Source organism: Lissotriton vulgaris, chromosome 11, assembly GCF_964263255.1.
Source record: "Lissotriton vulgaris chromosome 11, aLisVul1.2, whole genome shotgun sequence".
Classification (NCBI taxonomy): domain Eukaryota; kingdom Metazoa; phylum Chordata; class Amphibia; order Caudata; family Salamandridae; genus Lissotriton; species Lissotriton vulgaris.
This window is the reverse complement of record NC_141699.1, coordinates 420,496,141-420,514,744: the sequence shown is the minus strand read 5'-3', so window position 1 is coordinate 420,514,744 and position 18,604 is coordinate 420,496,141. Positions and strand designations below refer to the sequence as shown.

Genomic DNA, 18,604 nt, shown 5'->3' with positions numbered 1-18,604 from the left:
TAGAATCGACCACTTCCTGACACTGGGGAATGGTCTCCGACATATAGATACAATTGCAATCCACCCTCGAGGGATCTCGGACCACTCACCACTTACACTAACACTTTCCTCTCAGGAACGATTGCGCAAACGCATATACCCCATACACGCCACTTATCTTAGGGTTCCCCAGGTTCGCAAGGCTCTTAAAAAAGCAACGACACAGTATTTTCATGACAATGTCCATTCAGTGCGCTCCTCCAAGATACTATGGGAAGCTTATAAAACGGTCTTAAGGGGACAAGCCATTAACTCCCTCACGGGCCATAAAAGAGAGCAGTCCCAGGAGCTAGCTAATCTGGAAGTAGCTTTACAAGAACGGACCACAGCACACGAACAACACCCCACTCCGTCCACCCTACATGCACTTGCTATTCAACAGCAATTATACAACGATCACTTGCGCATCCAAGTAAAAGGGCACATAGCCAAAACTCAAAATAGGATCTACGAGGTAGGCGAAAAGGCCGGGAGAATGCTAGCATGGCTTGATAAACGGGAAGGCAATTCTAGGGGAATCCAACGTCTGAAGGACGAACCCGGGACGTATTGCCGAACTGCTCGCGACCCACTTTGAACGGGTGTACACCCCGGAACTTGTGATTACGCCTGAGATGGCCAGAGAAGTACTAGCTCCGATCGAGGTCCAAACATTATCCTCAGAAGTGTCGAGTGAGTTGGAAGCGGACATCACCGCTGATGAAATCCAGTTGGCTATTCTCGCCTTAAATCCGGGTAAATCAATGGGACCTAATGGTATACCTATTGAATGGTATCAAGCAGTGCCTGAGACCCTCAGTAAACATCTACTGGGGATGTTTAAGGAATGTCTAGAGAAGGGTTCACTTCCACCAGATCAGAGAGCGGAGACTATAGTAGCCATCTCCAAGCCAGGTAAACCACCTGAGGAATGCTCCTCTTACCGCCCCATATCCTTGCTGAATGCCGAGGCCAAAATTTTGGCCAAACTCCTAGCAGCAAGAATCCTGCCCCATCTACCATCAATTATACACCCGGATCAGTCCGGATTTATGCCACACAGAAACACAGCGTTGAATCTGCGCAGACTGCACGAAGTGCTGGCTAGGGCGGACTCGATCACCACACAAGCTGTGATATTAGCTCTTGACGCTAAGATGGCATTTGACCTCGTGGAATGGGCATACTTATTTGAGGCACTGTCGCGCTTGGGATTCGGGCCCGCTTTATCGCGTGGGTCAAACTGCTATACGCTGACCCGGTAGCTCAGGTGGTAGCTAACGGACATATCTCGCGAATGTTCCCACTAGGGAGGGGCACGAGACAAGGATGCACCCTATCGCCCTTATTGTTCGCGATTTCCTTGGAACCCCTTGCTACTCTTATAAGGACATCGCCCCTCCTCAAGGGCATATCCTGGAGGGAAGGATGGGAGGACCGGCTGTCTCTATATGCAGATGACATGTTGATTTATCTAACAAATCCAGAGAGCGGAGTTCCGGCCCTACTGCATATCTGTGACGCACACGGAAGGATTTCCGGCTATACGTTAAACTGGAATAAGTCGGAGTTGTATGTTCTGAAGGGACAGGTCCCGACACTCGCACGGCATGCCCTCTGGCGATAGCGGGTTCGTCATTTAAATACCTAGGCATTCAGGTTACTAGGGATCCCTCGGAGTTTATGGAAAAAAATCTGAAGCCTCACCTAGAAAGACTCAAACAAGATGTTACATTCTGGTCGGGTCTCCCGCTAACGCTCCTGGGAAGAGCTACACTTTACAAAATGATGACCTTGCCACGATTTTTATATGTCCTTGAAAATACACCTTACCCGGTAGCCCCTAGGTTTTTCCAAAAGGTTGCAGCGTTAGTATCTAACCTCCTAAGGGGGAACCTCCCTGCACGCAGAGCGCAATCCAAATTGCACAGAGGTTGGTACGACGGTGGTATCGCCTTACCTAACTTAAAACTGTATTACTGGGCAGCGCACCTTAAGCCCATCAACCAGTGGATTCATGCATCACAAATCGAGCCAGCATTCCAGGCTGACAGGGCACAATTAGGCACAAACAGCCTACTGGGTCCATTGTACGACCAACGTAAAATTCGCGCCTTACTGGGACCCACTAGGCTAACGGTGAAGCTGTGGCATACAGCGACGGCTGCTCTAGGTTGGAAGGGGAGGATCACCAAAATGACCCCCCTGTGGGACTCTCGAGTATTAGGCAACATGAGAAATAGTAAGGGATTCTCACACTGGGACACTATAGGGATTTCCACGGTGGGCGATCTCTGGGAGAGGAACGGGGTGATACCCTTCGACCGGCTAAGAGAACTGTATGAACTTGGCGAAAGGGAGCTCTATAGGTACATCCAGATACAACACGCACTACTCACGGCACTGCCCCCAGACACAGACCTGCCAGAGTCTTCCCCACTGGAGGACCGCCTTCTCACTGACTTTATGGTTGAACGTGCAACATCGCTTACATACCGTAAATTACTCAACAACTTCCCAGATCCGACACTGTCATTGAAGGAAAAATGGGAGGGAGACACGAGTGAAATGGACGAGCATGAGTGGAATGAGGCACTTGGGTCCCCTAAGGAGGTAGGCATCTCTGCACGACTACGGCTAGTACAACTGAAAATACTACACAGGGTGTATTATACTAGGACTATGCTACATCACATTCACAGGGTACAACATCGTTACTGCCTTCGCGGGTGTGGGGAGGAAGGTACGTTTTTCCACACCATATGGGACTGCCCCCGGATTCAGGAATATTGGAGACAAATACTACGAACAGTCTCACAAACACTAGAGATGTCGCTCTTGCCCGAACCAAAGAGGTGGCTTTTAAACATATGGGAACCTACTGACCTCTCTAGACATGGGCAGCTCTGGGTTACAGTGGGACTGATGGTAGCTAAACGGGACATCGCACAACACTGGGGTGGGCAGAAGTGCCGACCAAGTCACAATGGTGTTTAAACATGGATAAGGTAATGATAACAGAAAGAGCGGTATATTCCAACCGTGCCTGCCCGGGGAAGTGGAATAAAATCTGGACCAAATGGAATATATACAGAGGGGAGATTTATGATCCTCTGCCGGAGGAAGACCAAGATGAGTCCGACGAGGAAGAGGAAGTGGGATAAAGCTGCGAGCGAATTGTTGGGGGAGGGGAAGCCAGGGACACTGAGGGGTTTCCTTACTGCGTTACTAGGGTGGGGGACAAGGGGGTGGATACATAGAACAACAGTTAAGAGAGATTTGTACTCGTGCATACACATGGCACCCAGGGGCCCCCTGAGTGAATGGGAGAGGGACTAGCGCAGGACACTCTAGTGAGGTACTTGAAACTTGGATTGTATTGCTCAACACACGGCCACATTAATATTCCTAACGTTTAAGTTGGTTTGTTGTTGTTCTTGAAAAATGGAAAATCAAAAACCACTACCAAATGTGACACTGATGCATGTGCTGCACCTCGTTATCGCAGCTGCCACTTTGATATGTATAGAGACAGATAATCCAATGAAGACTTTGAGATGCTGCAATGTAATTAACGAATTGATATAGCGGCCGGCCCATAGGGTTGTAAAAAAAAAAAAAACTACGATGCCTCCCCAGCTGTAGGTTTGAAGGGCCCATGTCGCCTCCCAGTTTCCACATTCAAGGCTGTCCCTCCTTTAGGCCCCCAAAACTTTGACCTCCCATCCCAATCTCCCGCCCCTCACATGGTACTCATCTTGTGTGTACAGGCACTCTACCTCAGTCCTGCTCGTCCAATGGACCAACGGCCCCTTCGTCCAATAGCCTGCTTTCCGGACTGCCTCGATGTTCCGCCGCCCAAAGTCTGATGGCCTGCTGCAGTGACTTGGGATCCGTGAATATATGTGATCACCCTTGTCTGTTCACCCTCAGCTTCGCTGGATGCAGCATGGCATAGTCAACTCCCATATCTGAGTTGCTTCTTTAGTGGAATAAAGTGACGTCTTGCCTCCTGGACTCGTGCTGTGAAATCTGGGTACAGCGATAACTCATAGCCCTCATACCTTAAAATCTTCTCCCTGGCTATGCGTAGTGCCACATCTCGGTCACGGTAATTAAGTAGCTCTGCAATTATCGGTCTCGGCGAAGCCCCTACTGGTGGTATAGGTCCCAGAGACCGATGCGCTCTCTCAACGACAAACATTGCAGAGAATACTCCCTCTCCTAGCAGAGTTACCAATAACTTCTCCGCGAACTGCTTCATGTTACCGGTGGACGTGGTTTCCAGCAGGCCTGTAATCCGCAGACTGCATCTTCGAGAGCGCGCCTCCAAGTCCTCCGTTGTTTTCCTGCAAGGTTCTTATCACTTTCCCCAGCAACTTATGATCCGCATCTAGGGTGGTGTGCGCTTCTTCCACCTCCGTTATTCGTCTTTCCAACATATCTAACCTTTCTGCAAGCTTGTCAATGCGCTATGCCATTCTGTCCATCCTGTATGAGAGTGCGTCCATTTTGGTGCCCAGTGAGGCTATGCCGCTCTGCAACGTCTTCTCCATGGACTGGAGCATGGTGCGGATGTCAGAGTTTGGGTCATCTCTTGCGGGGGACAGCGATCTGGGGTCCTCTCCAGTAGCCTCATCATGTGACTTTGAGCGCTTCTGCTCGAACGGGAGCTTGGATTGAGTCTAGTCTCCCCTGCCCATTTCTGCAGCGGCACAGCCCTCTCCTGCAGCGACGTGGACCTGCTCTGTCGTGTTGTCGAGATATGCGCGTACAAACCGGGCGCGTATATGACACTGCCACTCCGGCCTACTATGTCGCTGCTGTTGTCAGTATCTGCGCTCTTTTCTGCTCTCCTGGCCTTAAGGGAGCTGGGACCTGTGCCGCCTCCACATCAAGCGCCACCTCCCTGTCTGTACCTTCCGATGGGGTATGGGTAGGGGATCTATGTATGTGATCCTCTCTACCTATTCGCGCTCCAGCCTTTTTCTGTGGGTACCAATGTCCGCTGTTCAACGCCTCACAGAATGTCCCTGCTCGAAATTGCTCAGCCCCCATGCATTGTAGTTGGGGTTCGCTTATATCTCCCAGGAGCACTCAACCATCGGTCAGCGCTCGGGGTGGCCAGAGTGTAGGCCCCAAGTCTACCCTTCCTGTTATGTGTGTCCTTACTCACTCTCTGGCACCCCGGTCAGGCTTTGGGGCACCGCAGCATACAAACACTGCAAAGGGGACCACCAGGCGCTACACGCCCAAGCTGTAGTTATGGCTGTAGCCCTCCTCAGCGAGGTCTGCCCCAGGGTTCACACAGGACAGATTCCGCTCCAAACTCAATCGTTGTGCGGGGGCCTCCGGGATTCCACCAGTCTCTCCCCAGTTGACTAGCACCCCTGACGTCTGCCTCCGATACGTCCGGGCCTAATGCACGAGCGCTCCTACAAGTGTGCGTCGCCAGGCCCCCGCGTTAGCCTCACTCCGTATGACGCCTCACTCGGTCAGCCAGCAATTGAGCCCGGTGCTTTGCGGCCTGCCAGTCGCCTCCAATTGCAGCTCTCGGTCCAGTTGTGTGAGCCACCTCCAGCCTTTCTAAACGGTTCCGAGGCTTCCAAGCACCTTCCGACCGCTGGTCCTTTGTTTTCTGGAGGTTTGCCACCAGTTCACTGCAGGCTCATTTAAGGATCGTCTTCCGACACTGCGGAGAGCCGAGCTCAAGTGGCCATTTTTGTCGCGAGCTAGCTCCGCTCCCCACCAGGAATCAATTTGTATACTACTGCTAAACTGTGTGATTTTCCAAATGTTGTAAAGCCCTCCAATACCTTTGGGTCTGGCCAGCGCTTTATAAAACTCCGCAAATAAAACAAAATAAAATAAATTACAGCCACAGTATAATAATCCCTATGTTAGCTCTGGTCATCTCATCCAGGATGTTTTACAGTCTATTACCTTATTTTACTGAGTTCTTGTTACAACAGTCTACAGCAATGTTTCTTACTTCACTCTGTATAACTCATGACCATGGACCAAAATTCCTCCTCTGCTGAATTAAACTTTCACGACTGCTGGATGCGACATAGGAGCACCCCTATTCCACGATTTAATCCGGAATGTATGGATCGGGTACAGAGGACCAAATCATTAGTTTCCTTGCTGTGCGCACCATTCTCAACAGCGGCCCTACCCACATGATTTTACAAATATTTTAAACAGATTGAGAAAACAGCCACCACCTCCTAATTCTTTTTGAAAGCTCACAGTTTGGAGTCTTCCTGAACTCTTCAGATTACCGACCTCTGTGCGACATCTTTTAAGGCAGTCTTAGGAGAATTATCCCAGAATGCACTGTCTTCCCCCCATCATATTTCACCTTGTCCTAAAGAAGATCCGCCATGGCGCTTTCTTAAAATAAGGCTTACTTCAGGGTCGAAACATCGACGCGGTTATTGGTTCACATTTTTCAGTCCATCTGCTTCTAAATCAACAAGCAACCATGCAATCTACCATAGACACTGGTTCCCTTTCATACTGACCATTTTAGCTTTTTTCTGCCGTGTATAATCTTTATATAAATTTGTCTCATTCATGTATAAACCACTTATGTCCCTGGGCACTGTCGTTTTTCACTATATTTAATGTCACTCCAGTAATTAAGTGAATTGTTGACAGCCTTATCGTACAATACATAACAATGTTTCAAGTAAATGCATATGACGCAGCATAAAATTGTCTGTTTTCTGTCTCATTGTTCCAACTTCATTATTAATGTCTTGTTACTATAAATGTATGTTGTATGATTAAGCACTTGAAATCCAAAGCAATTGTTCTCACCTGACCAACCGAAGGCGCGCATAAGGCAAGCTCGTCTGCGCTCGTCCGCGCCAGAACGGGCTAAGGGCCACCCCCCCTGCCGCTCCGGTCCTACGACGGGCTCCAAACCCGGTAAGACATATCTACACCGCTGCAGAACTACTAAATCTCAGACACGTAGCAGAACTGCCCCATGCTCCACCACTTTTCGGGTATACCAACCCAATCATGGGCCCACACCAAAGCCCTACTTGCACAACGGAAACTCCCAAACCCTCTAAAACTGTCCCACAACCAGTATTAGCAGCGCTCATAAATGCAAGATCACTCCCCAAACATAAGCTAGAAATTGCCGACTTGATTGATACGTATAAATTGGATCTTCATCACAGAGACATGGGGGGACGAAGCCTCCGGTCCAGACTTTAGAGCTGCCACCCCAATCAACTTCAACGTATGCAGACTAGATAGACCTATAAAAAAAGGTGGAGGTATAGCAATAATATACAAAGACCAATTTAAACTCACTACGGCACAAACTATTTGTCCAGAGTACGAGGCCCTCCTCTTTACATTAGGCCTCTCTGCTATATCATCGTTTAAGGGCATGTTAATCTATCGCCCTCCTGGGTCGAGATCTAAGTTTCTAGCCAACATAGGCAACATAATTGAAGCTGCCGCAGGCTCCCCATACTTCACCATACTAGGTGACTTTAATTTTCACCTAGAAGCCTCCAACGACCCTGATACAACGCAGCTAACTACGGACTTTATATAACGTTTCGAAGGCCAATGCTGGGAAAGCTTCTTAACAGCCAATAATTCACCAAAATTGTTAATGAGTCAAACAAAAAACAACCTGTTCATAGTATAGCATTCTACGAGATTTATTCTCTTTTGTGAAATTTTCATGTTTTTGGCACAATATTATTAGTGCATGGGGATACAAAGAATTTATATATACTATATACAAACATGTACAACAATTACCAAGAACATTTTATACATTTCATACACACTTGGCCACTTCAGTCATACAAACAAGTCACACAAAAAGCAAAAAAACACAATGACAAAGAATGCCCACGTATTGGTAACGGATAGCTGGAAATAATCCTATTCGTGATAATCAGTTTTTAAGGTCTGTATAATACAAAGTTCCACCAGAGGGTCTTTTATCACAAGTCAAACGAGCTGTTTTATGGCATCAGTGTAACACCAAATACGGGGCAAGGCTGGTCGACGCGTTTCGAACCCCCGTTATTTGTTGGGGTTCTCCTTAGGACCGGATGGGTTCTGAAAAAATGACCCCAACAAATAACGGGGGTTCGAAATGCGTCGACCAGCCTTGCCCCGTATTTGGTGTTTCACTGAAGCCATAAAACAGCTCGTTTGACTTGTGATAAAAGACCCTCTGGTGGAACTTTGTATTATACAGACCTTAAAAACTGATTATCACGAACAGGATTATTTCCAGCTATCCGTTACCAATACGTGGGCATTCTTTGTCATTGTGTTTTTTTGCTTTTTGTGTGACTGTTGTTTGTATGACTGAAGTGGCCAAGTGTGTATGAAATGTATAAAATGTTCTTGGTAATTGTTGTACATGTTTGTATATAGTATATATAAATTCTTTGTATCCCCATGCACTAATAATATTGTGCCAAAAACATGAGAATTTCACAAAAGAGAATAAATCTCGTAGAATGCTATACTATGAACAGGTTGTTTTTTGTTTGACTCATTAACAATTTTGGTGAATTATTGGCTGTTAAGAAGCTTTCCCAGCATTGGCCTTCGTTTCGTTATATAAAGTTTGGTTGGACTCAGCCTTGCTGAGATAGGAGTCAAGACCCTTGTTTGATTCTTTGACTATTGAGCGGGCGTCTGCTCGCGAGGTCCTGATAGGTAGGAAACTGTCTACCGCAGGGTATTAGTGTTGTTGTAAAGGAATTGGGACGTGCCCATTTGAAGGGCAGGTGTGTATGGGTGCACAGGAGGTGATTCTCTTCCGTTCTGTCGGATCTCACCAGTCTGTCATTTTCTTTTCTTTTTCATTTATTTGTTGTGTGTTTTATTTATACGTACAATTTTTGTGTTATGGCTGACACAGATACACTTGCGTTTAGTGAGGAACACATACAAAAACTTATGAGGGACCCTCCAAAATTTGCCTCCGCAACTTTGAGCCTCACTGCCAACACTCAGAACGAGTCTGACAAACTAACTCGTCTACGTAAGAAACAAATTCGGACAGACCTGCATGGTCACTTCCTGCTTCAACATCTTCGGGCAGGTACCATCCCAGCAGGATTGGTCATCCGTAACATTCCGGTCGTGTTTACGGATGACCCCTTGTATAAGAAGGGATTCAGCGGGATTGAAACGAAGTGCAGTAGGGACCTCATGGTCCTAACTATCGAAACTGCACATAGGACATCAGTGAAAGAATTGGAGGAAATAGAAACCTTACAAAGAGAAATTGAGTCAAACCAACTGATCACGGATTCCAAAACACTTCTGGAAAAAATTGAGAAGGAAATTTTGGAATTTAAGGATTTTACAGTTACTCAAAAAAACAATAAATTCGAACTGGACAAAAAGAACTTTTCATTAGAATCCATTTACCCCTATCTCAATAAGGATTTTTATACGCATTCTGACTCGCGACGATTTTTGCAGGATAACCAGGGACGATCACGTCGGAAATTCTTGACGTTCTCAGACACAACTTCTTCATCAGGAAGTGAACCAGATAATTCTAATCGACCACCTCAAAATAGAACAGGAAATCGATCAGACCAATACCAACAACAGCCACAAAATCAACAGCCTTTTTTAGGACGGGGCCAACAAAAACCCAGAGGCCGAACACGCTACACCCAACCATGGGAAATGAGAACACGTCAGAAATTCTACAAGAATTAGACAATTCACCAATTTACAATCTTTCAAACAGAACGCTCACAGTAGCAGAGACATCTGTGTTGACTAAAGGACTCAATTTTGTGCCATCCAGACCAACGGACTACGTCAAGATGAAACTCGAAACATTGGAATTCTGTCGAAAGATTCGTCTCAAAACATTTTTTCAAGACGTAATTGACGACTCTCAAGAAGAAACAACAGGCCTAAAAAGAAAATCTACTTTTTGCCCGAAAGGACCCAAAATTCCTAAAGAGGTTACAACATTTGAACGCACTGTTCTATCTGGAATATCCGCGATCGAAAAGAAAAAAACATTTGTGAAGTATAATTTATCAAAAACCGAGAAAGAAGCATTGTCGACTGTAAAAAATGACACCACCATCGTGGTGAAGCAGGCGGACAAAGGCGGTGCCGTGGTCATTTGGGACATCACCAAATATAAACAAGAAGTACACCGCCAGCTTGACGACCAGAATTGTTACAGACGCATTGGGAAAGATCCAACATCAGAAATAAAAAATCAACTATTTGATGTAATTCAGAAAGGCTTTGACCTTGGATTTGTAGGGCCAAAAGAACTGGTGTTCTTAAAAATTAAAAATCCGAGAACACCAGTGTTCTATGTGCTCCCTAAATTGCACAAGGATGAAAATAATCCTCCAGGTCGCCCAATAATTTCAGGGTGCGATTCACTCTTTGAACCTATAGCGAAGTACATCGATTTTTTTCTCAAACCCTTCATTCAGACTATTCCAGCGCATCTTCAAGACACCACTGCGTTTTTAAATCGAATATCTACCATCCGTTTCGATCAAAACAGACAGCTCCTAGTTACACTAGACGTGGTGTCTCTATAAGCCCAGATCCCGCAAGAGCAAGCACTGGAAACATTGACCATATTTCTGGAAAAAAGAGAAAGACCAGTTAGAGTTCCCACTGATTTTATCCTCGACCTTGCTCGCTTCGCACTGCAAAAAAACTTCTTCACGTTTGATGCAGAATTTTTTTACCAGATAAAAGGGGTAGCGATGGGCTGCCCCTTTGCTCCGGAGCTAGCTATATTGTTTATGGGACTGTTCGAAGACAAATTCATGTATAACGACAACCCATACGGCAACTGCATCTCCAACTATATGAGGTATATAGACGACGTGTTCCTCATTTGGACAGGAGGACACGAGGACTTGAATCACTTTGTTTGCTGGTTAAACTCGAGAACACGTGACATCCAGTTTTCAGTCACAGCATCAAAGGAATCTATCACTTTCCTGGACGTAAAAATAGACCCAAATGGAGAAGGCCTTGACACTACCTTATTTCGAAAGCCTTCAGATAGGAATAAAGCATTGCATTTCAACAGCAATCATCCACGCAGTCTTAAACAAAACCTACCATATGGACAATTCTTAAGGATTCGCCGCAACTGTTCGGGCAAGGATGAATACTTTAAACATGCTGACCTTCTGAGAAATCGTTTGATACAAAGAGGGTACCCCAAAAAATTACTAGAAAACTCCCTGAAACGTGCTTGGTGGACTCCACGTGAAACTCTACTTGAAAGAAAAACTAAAGAGGACATTAAAAGGATGGTATGTGTGACAACTTTTTGCCCAGCCGCAAATCAACACAAGAAACTTATAATGTCCAATTGGCATCTACTCAAAAACATCCATGAGGATTTCGCTGTACCCCCGCTCTTCGCATACAAAAAAGAGAAGAGTGTGGCTAATCATATTGTTAGAGCTGCCTTACCCATTGCAAGGGCACCAACACTACAAAGTATGCTGGGACTTCCTCCAACCAAAGGACATCACAAATGTGGAACGTGCACGTGCTGCAACGAAACCATAGAAGACTCTGTGTTCACCTTCGAAAACATCTATTGGAAGCACGACGCTTTTACAAATTGCAAAACTAAAAACGTCGTTTATGCGACCATCTGCCCTTGCCCCCTGGTATACATTGGGAAGACAACGCAAGAAGTGAGACATCGCATCACACAGCATAAATCGAGAATCCACAGAGGAGTGGAAAATGCCCCATTAGTAAATCACTGGGTAAAATGTAAACATGTAAAAAGTGATTTGAAATGGACAGTATTATCGAAAAGGACCCAAGAGGCGGCGATTTAGATGCAAAATTGTCACAGCGCGAAGCGATGCTAATAATGAAATTTAATACGGCAATCAGGGGTCTAAACGAGATTTCTGAAATTTATAAACCGACTGCCTGATTCGTCTTCACATCGCATCGTCCTTCTAACACCAATGGACTACAATCCAGTCCGCCGTTTGCACTCACCAATGTTCAAGGACGCTAAGATATTAACAACTACAAGTCCCATGAACGCTGTGAACTTATCAGCGAACCAGGAAGTGCGGCGCTCAGCAGCGCAACCAGTTCAGGTGAACGCTAGAGAGAGAAGGACGGACGCCCTTTCTCCTCCATTGGTATGTACATATAACGGGTCAATCGACACCCCTCAAGCGGTTGAAGACGCCCAGTAGACTTAAAAATACCCAAAGTGTGAAACGCTTCTCTGCTTTGTTTCACAGCCGAGGAATGACTGCTCTTCATTAACGAGGATATGCCGGCAAGCAAGAAGCCGCCACAACAGCGGGTAAGAATGACTCCCTCGAGTCAGCACCTGCAGAATGAATGCTGTCTCGTGAGAATGTATGATCTAATACAGCGCGTGTCTACATGTTTTTCCTTTATAGTCCCTGTGAACACTTCTCCTGTGGGATACTTCACCCCATAATTGGGTTGTCTACTCTTCACACGACTGACTGTGATATATTGCACTTTTCTCAAGGTAGGGAGTTGCCATGGCTTATATGGAGTTGGTCTCTCATTCCCTTTATCAAGTCTGTTTAAAGTAAGCGCTTGTTGTTGTCATTTTTTCAGAACCCATCCGGTCCGGAGGAGAACCCCAACAAATAACGGGGGTTCGAAACGCGTCTACCAGCCTTGCCCCGTATTTGGTGTTTCACTGATGCCATAAAACAGCTCGTTTGACTTGTGATAAAAGACCCTCTGGTGGAACTTTGTATTATACAGACCTTAAAAACTGATTATCACGAACAGGATTATTTCCAGCTATCTGTTACCAATACGTGGGCATTCTTTGTCATTGTGTTTTTTTGCTTTTTGTGTGACTGTTGTTTGTATGACTGAAGTGGCCAAGTGTGTATGAAATGTATAAAATGTTCTTGGTAATTGTTGTACATGTTTGTATATAGTATATATAAATTCTTTGTATCCCCATGCACTAATAATATTGTGCCAAAAACATGAAAATTTCACAAAAGAGAATAAATCTCGTAGAATGCTATACTATGAACAGGTTGTTTTTTGTTTGACTCATTAACAATTTTGGTGAATTATTGGCTGTTAAGAAGCTTTCCCAGCATTGGCCTTCGTTTCGTTATATAAAGTTTGGTTGGACTCAGCCTTGCTGAGATAGGAGTCAAGACCCTTGTTTGATTCTTTGGCTAACTACGGACCTAGCAACCGCCGGCTTGATGCAAATAGTAAAATCACCCACTCACCAAGCAGGCCACACTCTAGACGGTCTATTCACCAACAACCCCAATATAGCCGTGACCCAAGTAATCCCCCTGATCTGGACAGACCACTCAGCGATCTGTTTCTCTATTGAAATGAACCCCACCAAACCCTCGCCCACTTCTTCCTCTCAATCCTCTTATAGAGACTGGAAACATATCCATCTAGCTCAGTAAACAGAGATGATGCAAGAAAGTCACATTCCTAACGAGCAGGACCCCACTCTGGCGTCCTCCAATTACTTGAAGAACTTAAACACGGCTTGCAACAAACTAGCCCCGATCAAAACTTCCCACCGAAACAGGAAAATGCCATCAGCTCAGTGGTTTACAGAGCCCCTACGAATTCAGAGACAGTATTGCAGGAACCTTGAAAGGCAGTGGCGCCGACACTACAGCCCTATAGACAAAATAAACTACAAAAACACCCTTTCCATCTACAAAAGACTTATAAACTCAGAAAAAAGTCGCTACTATACTGCACAAATCAACCAGGCAAAAAACTCAGCAGGAGAATTTTTTCAGGTGGTCACCAATCTGTCCAATCCACCTGCCCCGCGACTAGAAGGCTCACAATCCCTATCAGACGCTTTGGCCAGATTCTTTGAGGATAAGGTTAGCTCCATTTTCCTGACCTTCTCTCATTCATCCTCTCCCCCCACCCCTGCGTCACCTCCTATCAGCAACAAGCCCATCTTTTCATCTTTTAATACGACTAACCAAGAACAAATTCAACATCTGGTAACCAGCACCAAATCAGGATCCCCCCCTAGACCCATGCCCCCCAGCTATCTTGAATCTCATCCCAGAAGCTGTCTCTCCCGCGTTATCTACTATCTGTAACGCCATGTTTTCAACAGGCATCTATCCATCGGTCTGGAAGGAGGCTATCATCAAACCACTTCTGAAGAAGCCAACTTTGGACCCTCTTCTCCCTGCTAGCTATAGACCCATTGCCTGTCTCCCCTTCCCAGCCAAGATCTTCGAAAAAGTAATGAATACCCAACTTTCGAAATACATCAATGACAGCGACCTTCTCGATGACACCCAGTTCGGTTTCAGACAGGGGCACGGAACGGAAACGGCACTCCTTAAAGCCGCAGATTAAATCAGAGCAACGATGGACAAGGGAGGAGCGGCGGTCCTAATACTATTGGACCTTTCCGCTGCATTTGACACGGTCGATCATGTCACCCTGATCGACCGTGTCTCAGCTTTAGGCATAAGAGGCAAGGCCAAAGACCTCATTGCTTCATTTTTAGCCAACCGCCCCCAGACAGTCAAGATGGGTAATTTCACCTCCCAGACCTTCTCCCTCCCCTGCGGAGTTCCACAGGGCTCCTCGCTAAGTCCGACGCTTTTCAATATCTATGTATCGGACTTAGCGAGGGTGATAAAATCACACGGAATTGCCCTCACAACGTACGCTGACGACACCCAATTAGTGTTATCGGTGCACAATAACGGAACATCTGTCGCAGCCAATTTCCAAGAGGGGATGAAGGCGATAAGCTCCTGGATGTCATCAAACTGCCTCAAGCTGAACTCCGATAAAACGGAGGTGATGACATTCGGGAACTTGCAGCCGGCCTGGTCCCCTCAGTGGTGGCCATCCTAGTTGGGTACCCCCCCCCCCAACCGGTAGTCAAGGTGCGAAATTTGGGAGTCACATTCGACAACAAGTTGACTTTCCTCCACCACGCCAACGCTGTGGTAACCTCTGCTTTCTACATCCTAAAAAGAATAAGAAAACTACTCCCTTACTTGCCGCAATCTGCGGGTAAAACATTGATCAGTACCTTAGTGTTCTCAAGAACCGATTACTGCAACTCCCTACTTCTGAACGCGCAGGAAAAGGTACTAAATAAGCTCGACGGTGCAAAATGCCGCGGCCAGAATCCTACTATCCATCCCCAAATTCACCTCAACCTCCCCTTACATCAAAAAGCTACACTGGCTCCCTATCAGGAGCCGAATCAAATTTAAGGCTCTTTGCATAGCCTACAAAACCCTGAACAATCCCGGACCAATGTTCCTAAAAAAATCCCTCTGTCCAGTGGAACATCTTAGGACATTACGATCGGCCTCAGCCCACCTGCTGAAAGTTCCACGAACAAGAAAGACCAACTGGGGAGACAGATGCTTCACCATCGCAACTGCCAAACTGTGGAACACTTTACCACTCCACATTAAAACCGCCCCAACGCTACTAAAATTCAGAAAGAGCCTCAACACCTGGTTGTTTTCATCCTAATTTTTCCCTTACAAGAAGTGAGTATCTGTAACAATAGCGCCGAGACACCCGTATGGGTATTTGTTGCGCTCCAAAAATTGCATAAAATAAATAAATAAATAAATAAATAAATAAATAAATAAATAAATAAATTGTAGCTTTCTATATAGATACCCAGGTTCTGAAGGACACAGAGTTACCCCATTGTTACTATACATGAATTAAACTTTCAGGGCAAACTGCAAAGTTAGTAACCCAAAAGACATTCCCAAAAATGAAAGTTAAAATGTAATGTTAAGATTAGAGGTCAATGGTGTGTGGCTTACCAGAAATTTCTTTAAATCCTTATAGTTTGTGATGATCCCATTGTGAATGACAATAAATTCTAGAAAATAAAAAGATCTGTTTTACTCACAGGAAGGAATACAAGTTTAGGAACAAGGTAACTATAAAATGCTAAAGAAATATTAGAGGCAGTAAGTAAATTCTATACTGAATGAAAGCAGCATAATGTCATGAAGAACAGTTTTCTTTAGTCCCTAATTATAAATGCTGCATATCAGATATTAGTGGTGACATTTGTTTCCACACATGCTTTCCTCATGAAAACACCATTCATACACTTTATGCTTCGGAAAGCAAGATGCAAGTTTGAGAGAATTGCCACCCACCTCTACAGTGCTCAAATTTGTTTCCATAAAACCCATTACGTGATTTACAGCAAAACATCTCCTCTGCTGCATCCTCATTGTAACGCAACAGATCAGCTGTCAAAGTTTTTTCCACAATACAAAAAGCTTTGATAAATAAATAGGCAAATAGGAAGACAAGGATTTTTTATGTAGCACCTAATAGTTGTTTTAAGTGGGCAGATAAAGGGAACGAAGTGACCTGTGGGAAAGCAATTGCTAAGAATGGCATAATACAGATGAAGCCAGTAAGCGAACATTAGAACATGGGTCATCTGGATCCATAGTCAACAGCTTGACCACTACATTACACGTCCTCTGTACAGCTCATAAAACCAAAGGTACGCTTAAAGCAGAAATGCAAAGAAGAAGCAGTGGGAATAGCCTTTACCGATCCCCCATGAAGCCCATGCCAGCTGATCTAGAATGTAAAGAAACCTTTTTGTAAATTGTTCAACCACACATGTGTGAACAAGCACAATAAGAAAGGCAAGACTGCCCAAGACAACCCGAAAAAGGAACTTGTCACAGATTTAATGCCTCTTGGGCAGATCTGTTTGAAACCCTCTTGTAGCATGTATATACAGGATTGGTTGACAAAGTAATCGGAGGTACTTTTTGGGCCACCTGCTCCAAGGGCACTCTGGAAACTTTACTGGCTAAGAACACACAACAGATGGGTGTCAGCCACAGATTCCAAAGTATTTGGGGAAGACTCTGAAGGTCAGGGACTCCTGAACATTCTGAAAGGACCTCACCCGCTAACCCTCAACCTCTCGCTCCCCCTTTTAAATCCCTTTTTGCTAGCTCTGACTTTCACCTTGGGCTACAGAGAAAAACATTTTTGTATTGGACGACGGCAGGTGATTGAAGGCAGGCAAAATCTTTAGCAAGGGCCACATAAAACCCTTCCAGCAAATTAAGAAGTTGGGGGGGTAGGAATACTACTATTACACACAACTAAACATTGGGTTCTACCCAGAGAGTACAAGTGTTAGCTACCAATGCCCGACCCCCTGTGACAAACTCATGCAATCCACTGACATAACAAATTGTTGTATCTTACTGGAAACAAAGAACCCCAAAATGTGGAGCTTCCAGAGCCACAGGAAATTAATGGAGCAAGATCACCCACGAAAGACTGGGGGATTGGTGTGTGCCTCCTACATACAAGATTGATGGGGTTAGCGAGAGGTAAGTCAATTTAATGATACTATATAGATAGTTAATGTAATTATACTGTATAGAGAGGTTGGCTGAGGAGGTCCCAAGTTTGAGCAGGTAGCTGCTCTTAGAGGCAAAGCAAGTGGTTGCGACCAAGAGGCTCACATTGTCACCTTACCCTGATAAGATTAGATTAGTACCAGAAACTTATGGCGAACAAAATGGAGAAGACAGCACAAGATCTGGAAGGCAAAAGTCGAGATATAAAATGGGAGTTTTACTGCACTCGGGACACCAGATCAATGGCATGCTGATGCACCCAGAGAGTGCTGCAGACTGTACTACAAGACCCCTGAAAAAGGACTCAAAGGGTTTATATCTCTTCCTGAAAGAGACGATATCTGATTGGTGGGGGATATTTAGGGGGCGGGAGGGAGGAAAGGAGGTCAGGGAATAGGTTTTGTTAGTATGTAGTCCTTCTAAATCCAATAATAGTATTGATATATAAATTCATCTAGTAATGATATGAAAATCACAAATAAGTAAGCCCTTGTTGTAAACAGGGCAATCACTGCAAGCTGGAGTATCTTGGTCCACTACACAACCTTGTAAATGAGTGAGAGGGAATAATGTGAAAACACACAAGTCTAAAACACTGGCCAACACCAGTTCATTCGTCAAACCATATAGGATTCATTCTTCAGAAGATATCAAACAGATCTATGTAAGCAATCTTTAACGTGCAAAATAAGTCCATAAATAAATGTGTAACAATACCAACTCAATGCTATGTTCTAAGCAAAGAATTCTCATACACGTCCCTACTTTTTATACAGGAACTTCATACCGCTCACCTCTCTCTTTCCCTGTATCTCAGAGCACCTCTTACCATTGTTTTTGTCAGAGCGTTGAGGGTGGCAATTGACTGGATTTGGTTCACCATGGGTGGCCCAGCGTGTGTGTGCAATTCCCAAGTGCACATCAAACTCAATATCCATATCCAAATCTTTTTGCTCTAGAAATAAATAAAAACATCAATAATTATCAAAACATCAATAATTAAAACATTGTTTGCAGAGAACCAAAATGATTTCCGAAGCCTCCCTGATTTGGGCTTAAATGGAAGATAAATAAATAAATTAACCAAAGAGCAATAATATGGGCCCTGCTGACGCTCCCTACAGCGAGAAAATACACAGGAC

At 45.0% G+C, this 18,604-nt stretch overlaps 1 protein-coding gene across 2 annotated transcripts in view; it reads right to left on the bottom strand.

Annotated features, from left to right (window-relative positions):
• Positions 1 to 18,604, bottom strand: part of GFPT1 (glutamine--fructose-6-phosphate transaminase 1) — a 263,939-nt gene that overhangs the window by 147,288 nt on the left and 98,047 nt on the right. For both annotated transcript variants that reach the window (XM_086943489.1, XM_086943490.1), the window contains exons 4-5: positions 18,292 to 18,417; positions 15,876 to 15,934 (exon numbers count right to left, since the gene is read on the bottom strand). In XM_086943489.1, the coding sequence (XP_086799615.1) occupies positions 15,876 to 15,934; positions 18,292 to 18,417 (185 nt within the window). The remainder of the gene's footprint in view (positions 1 to 15,875; positions 15,935 to 18,291; positions 18,418 to 18,604) is intronic.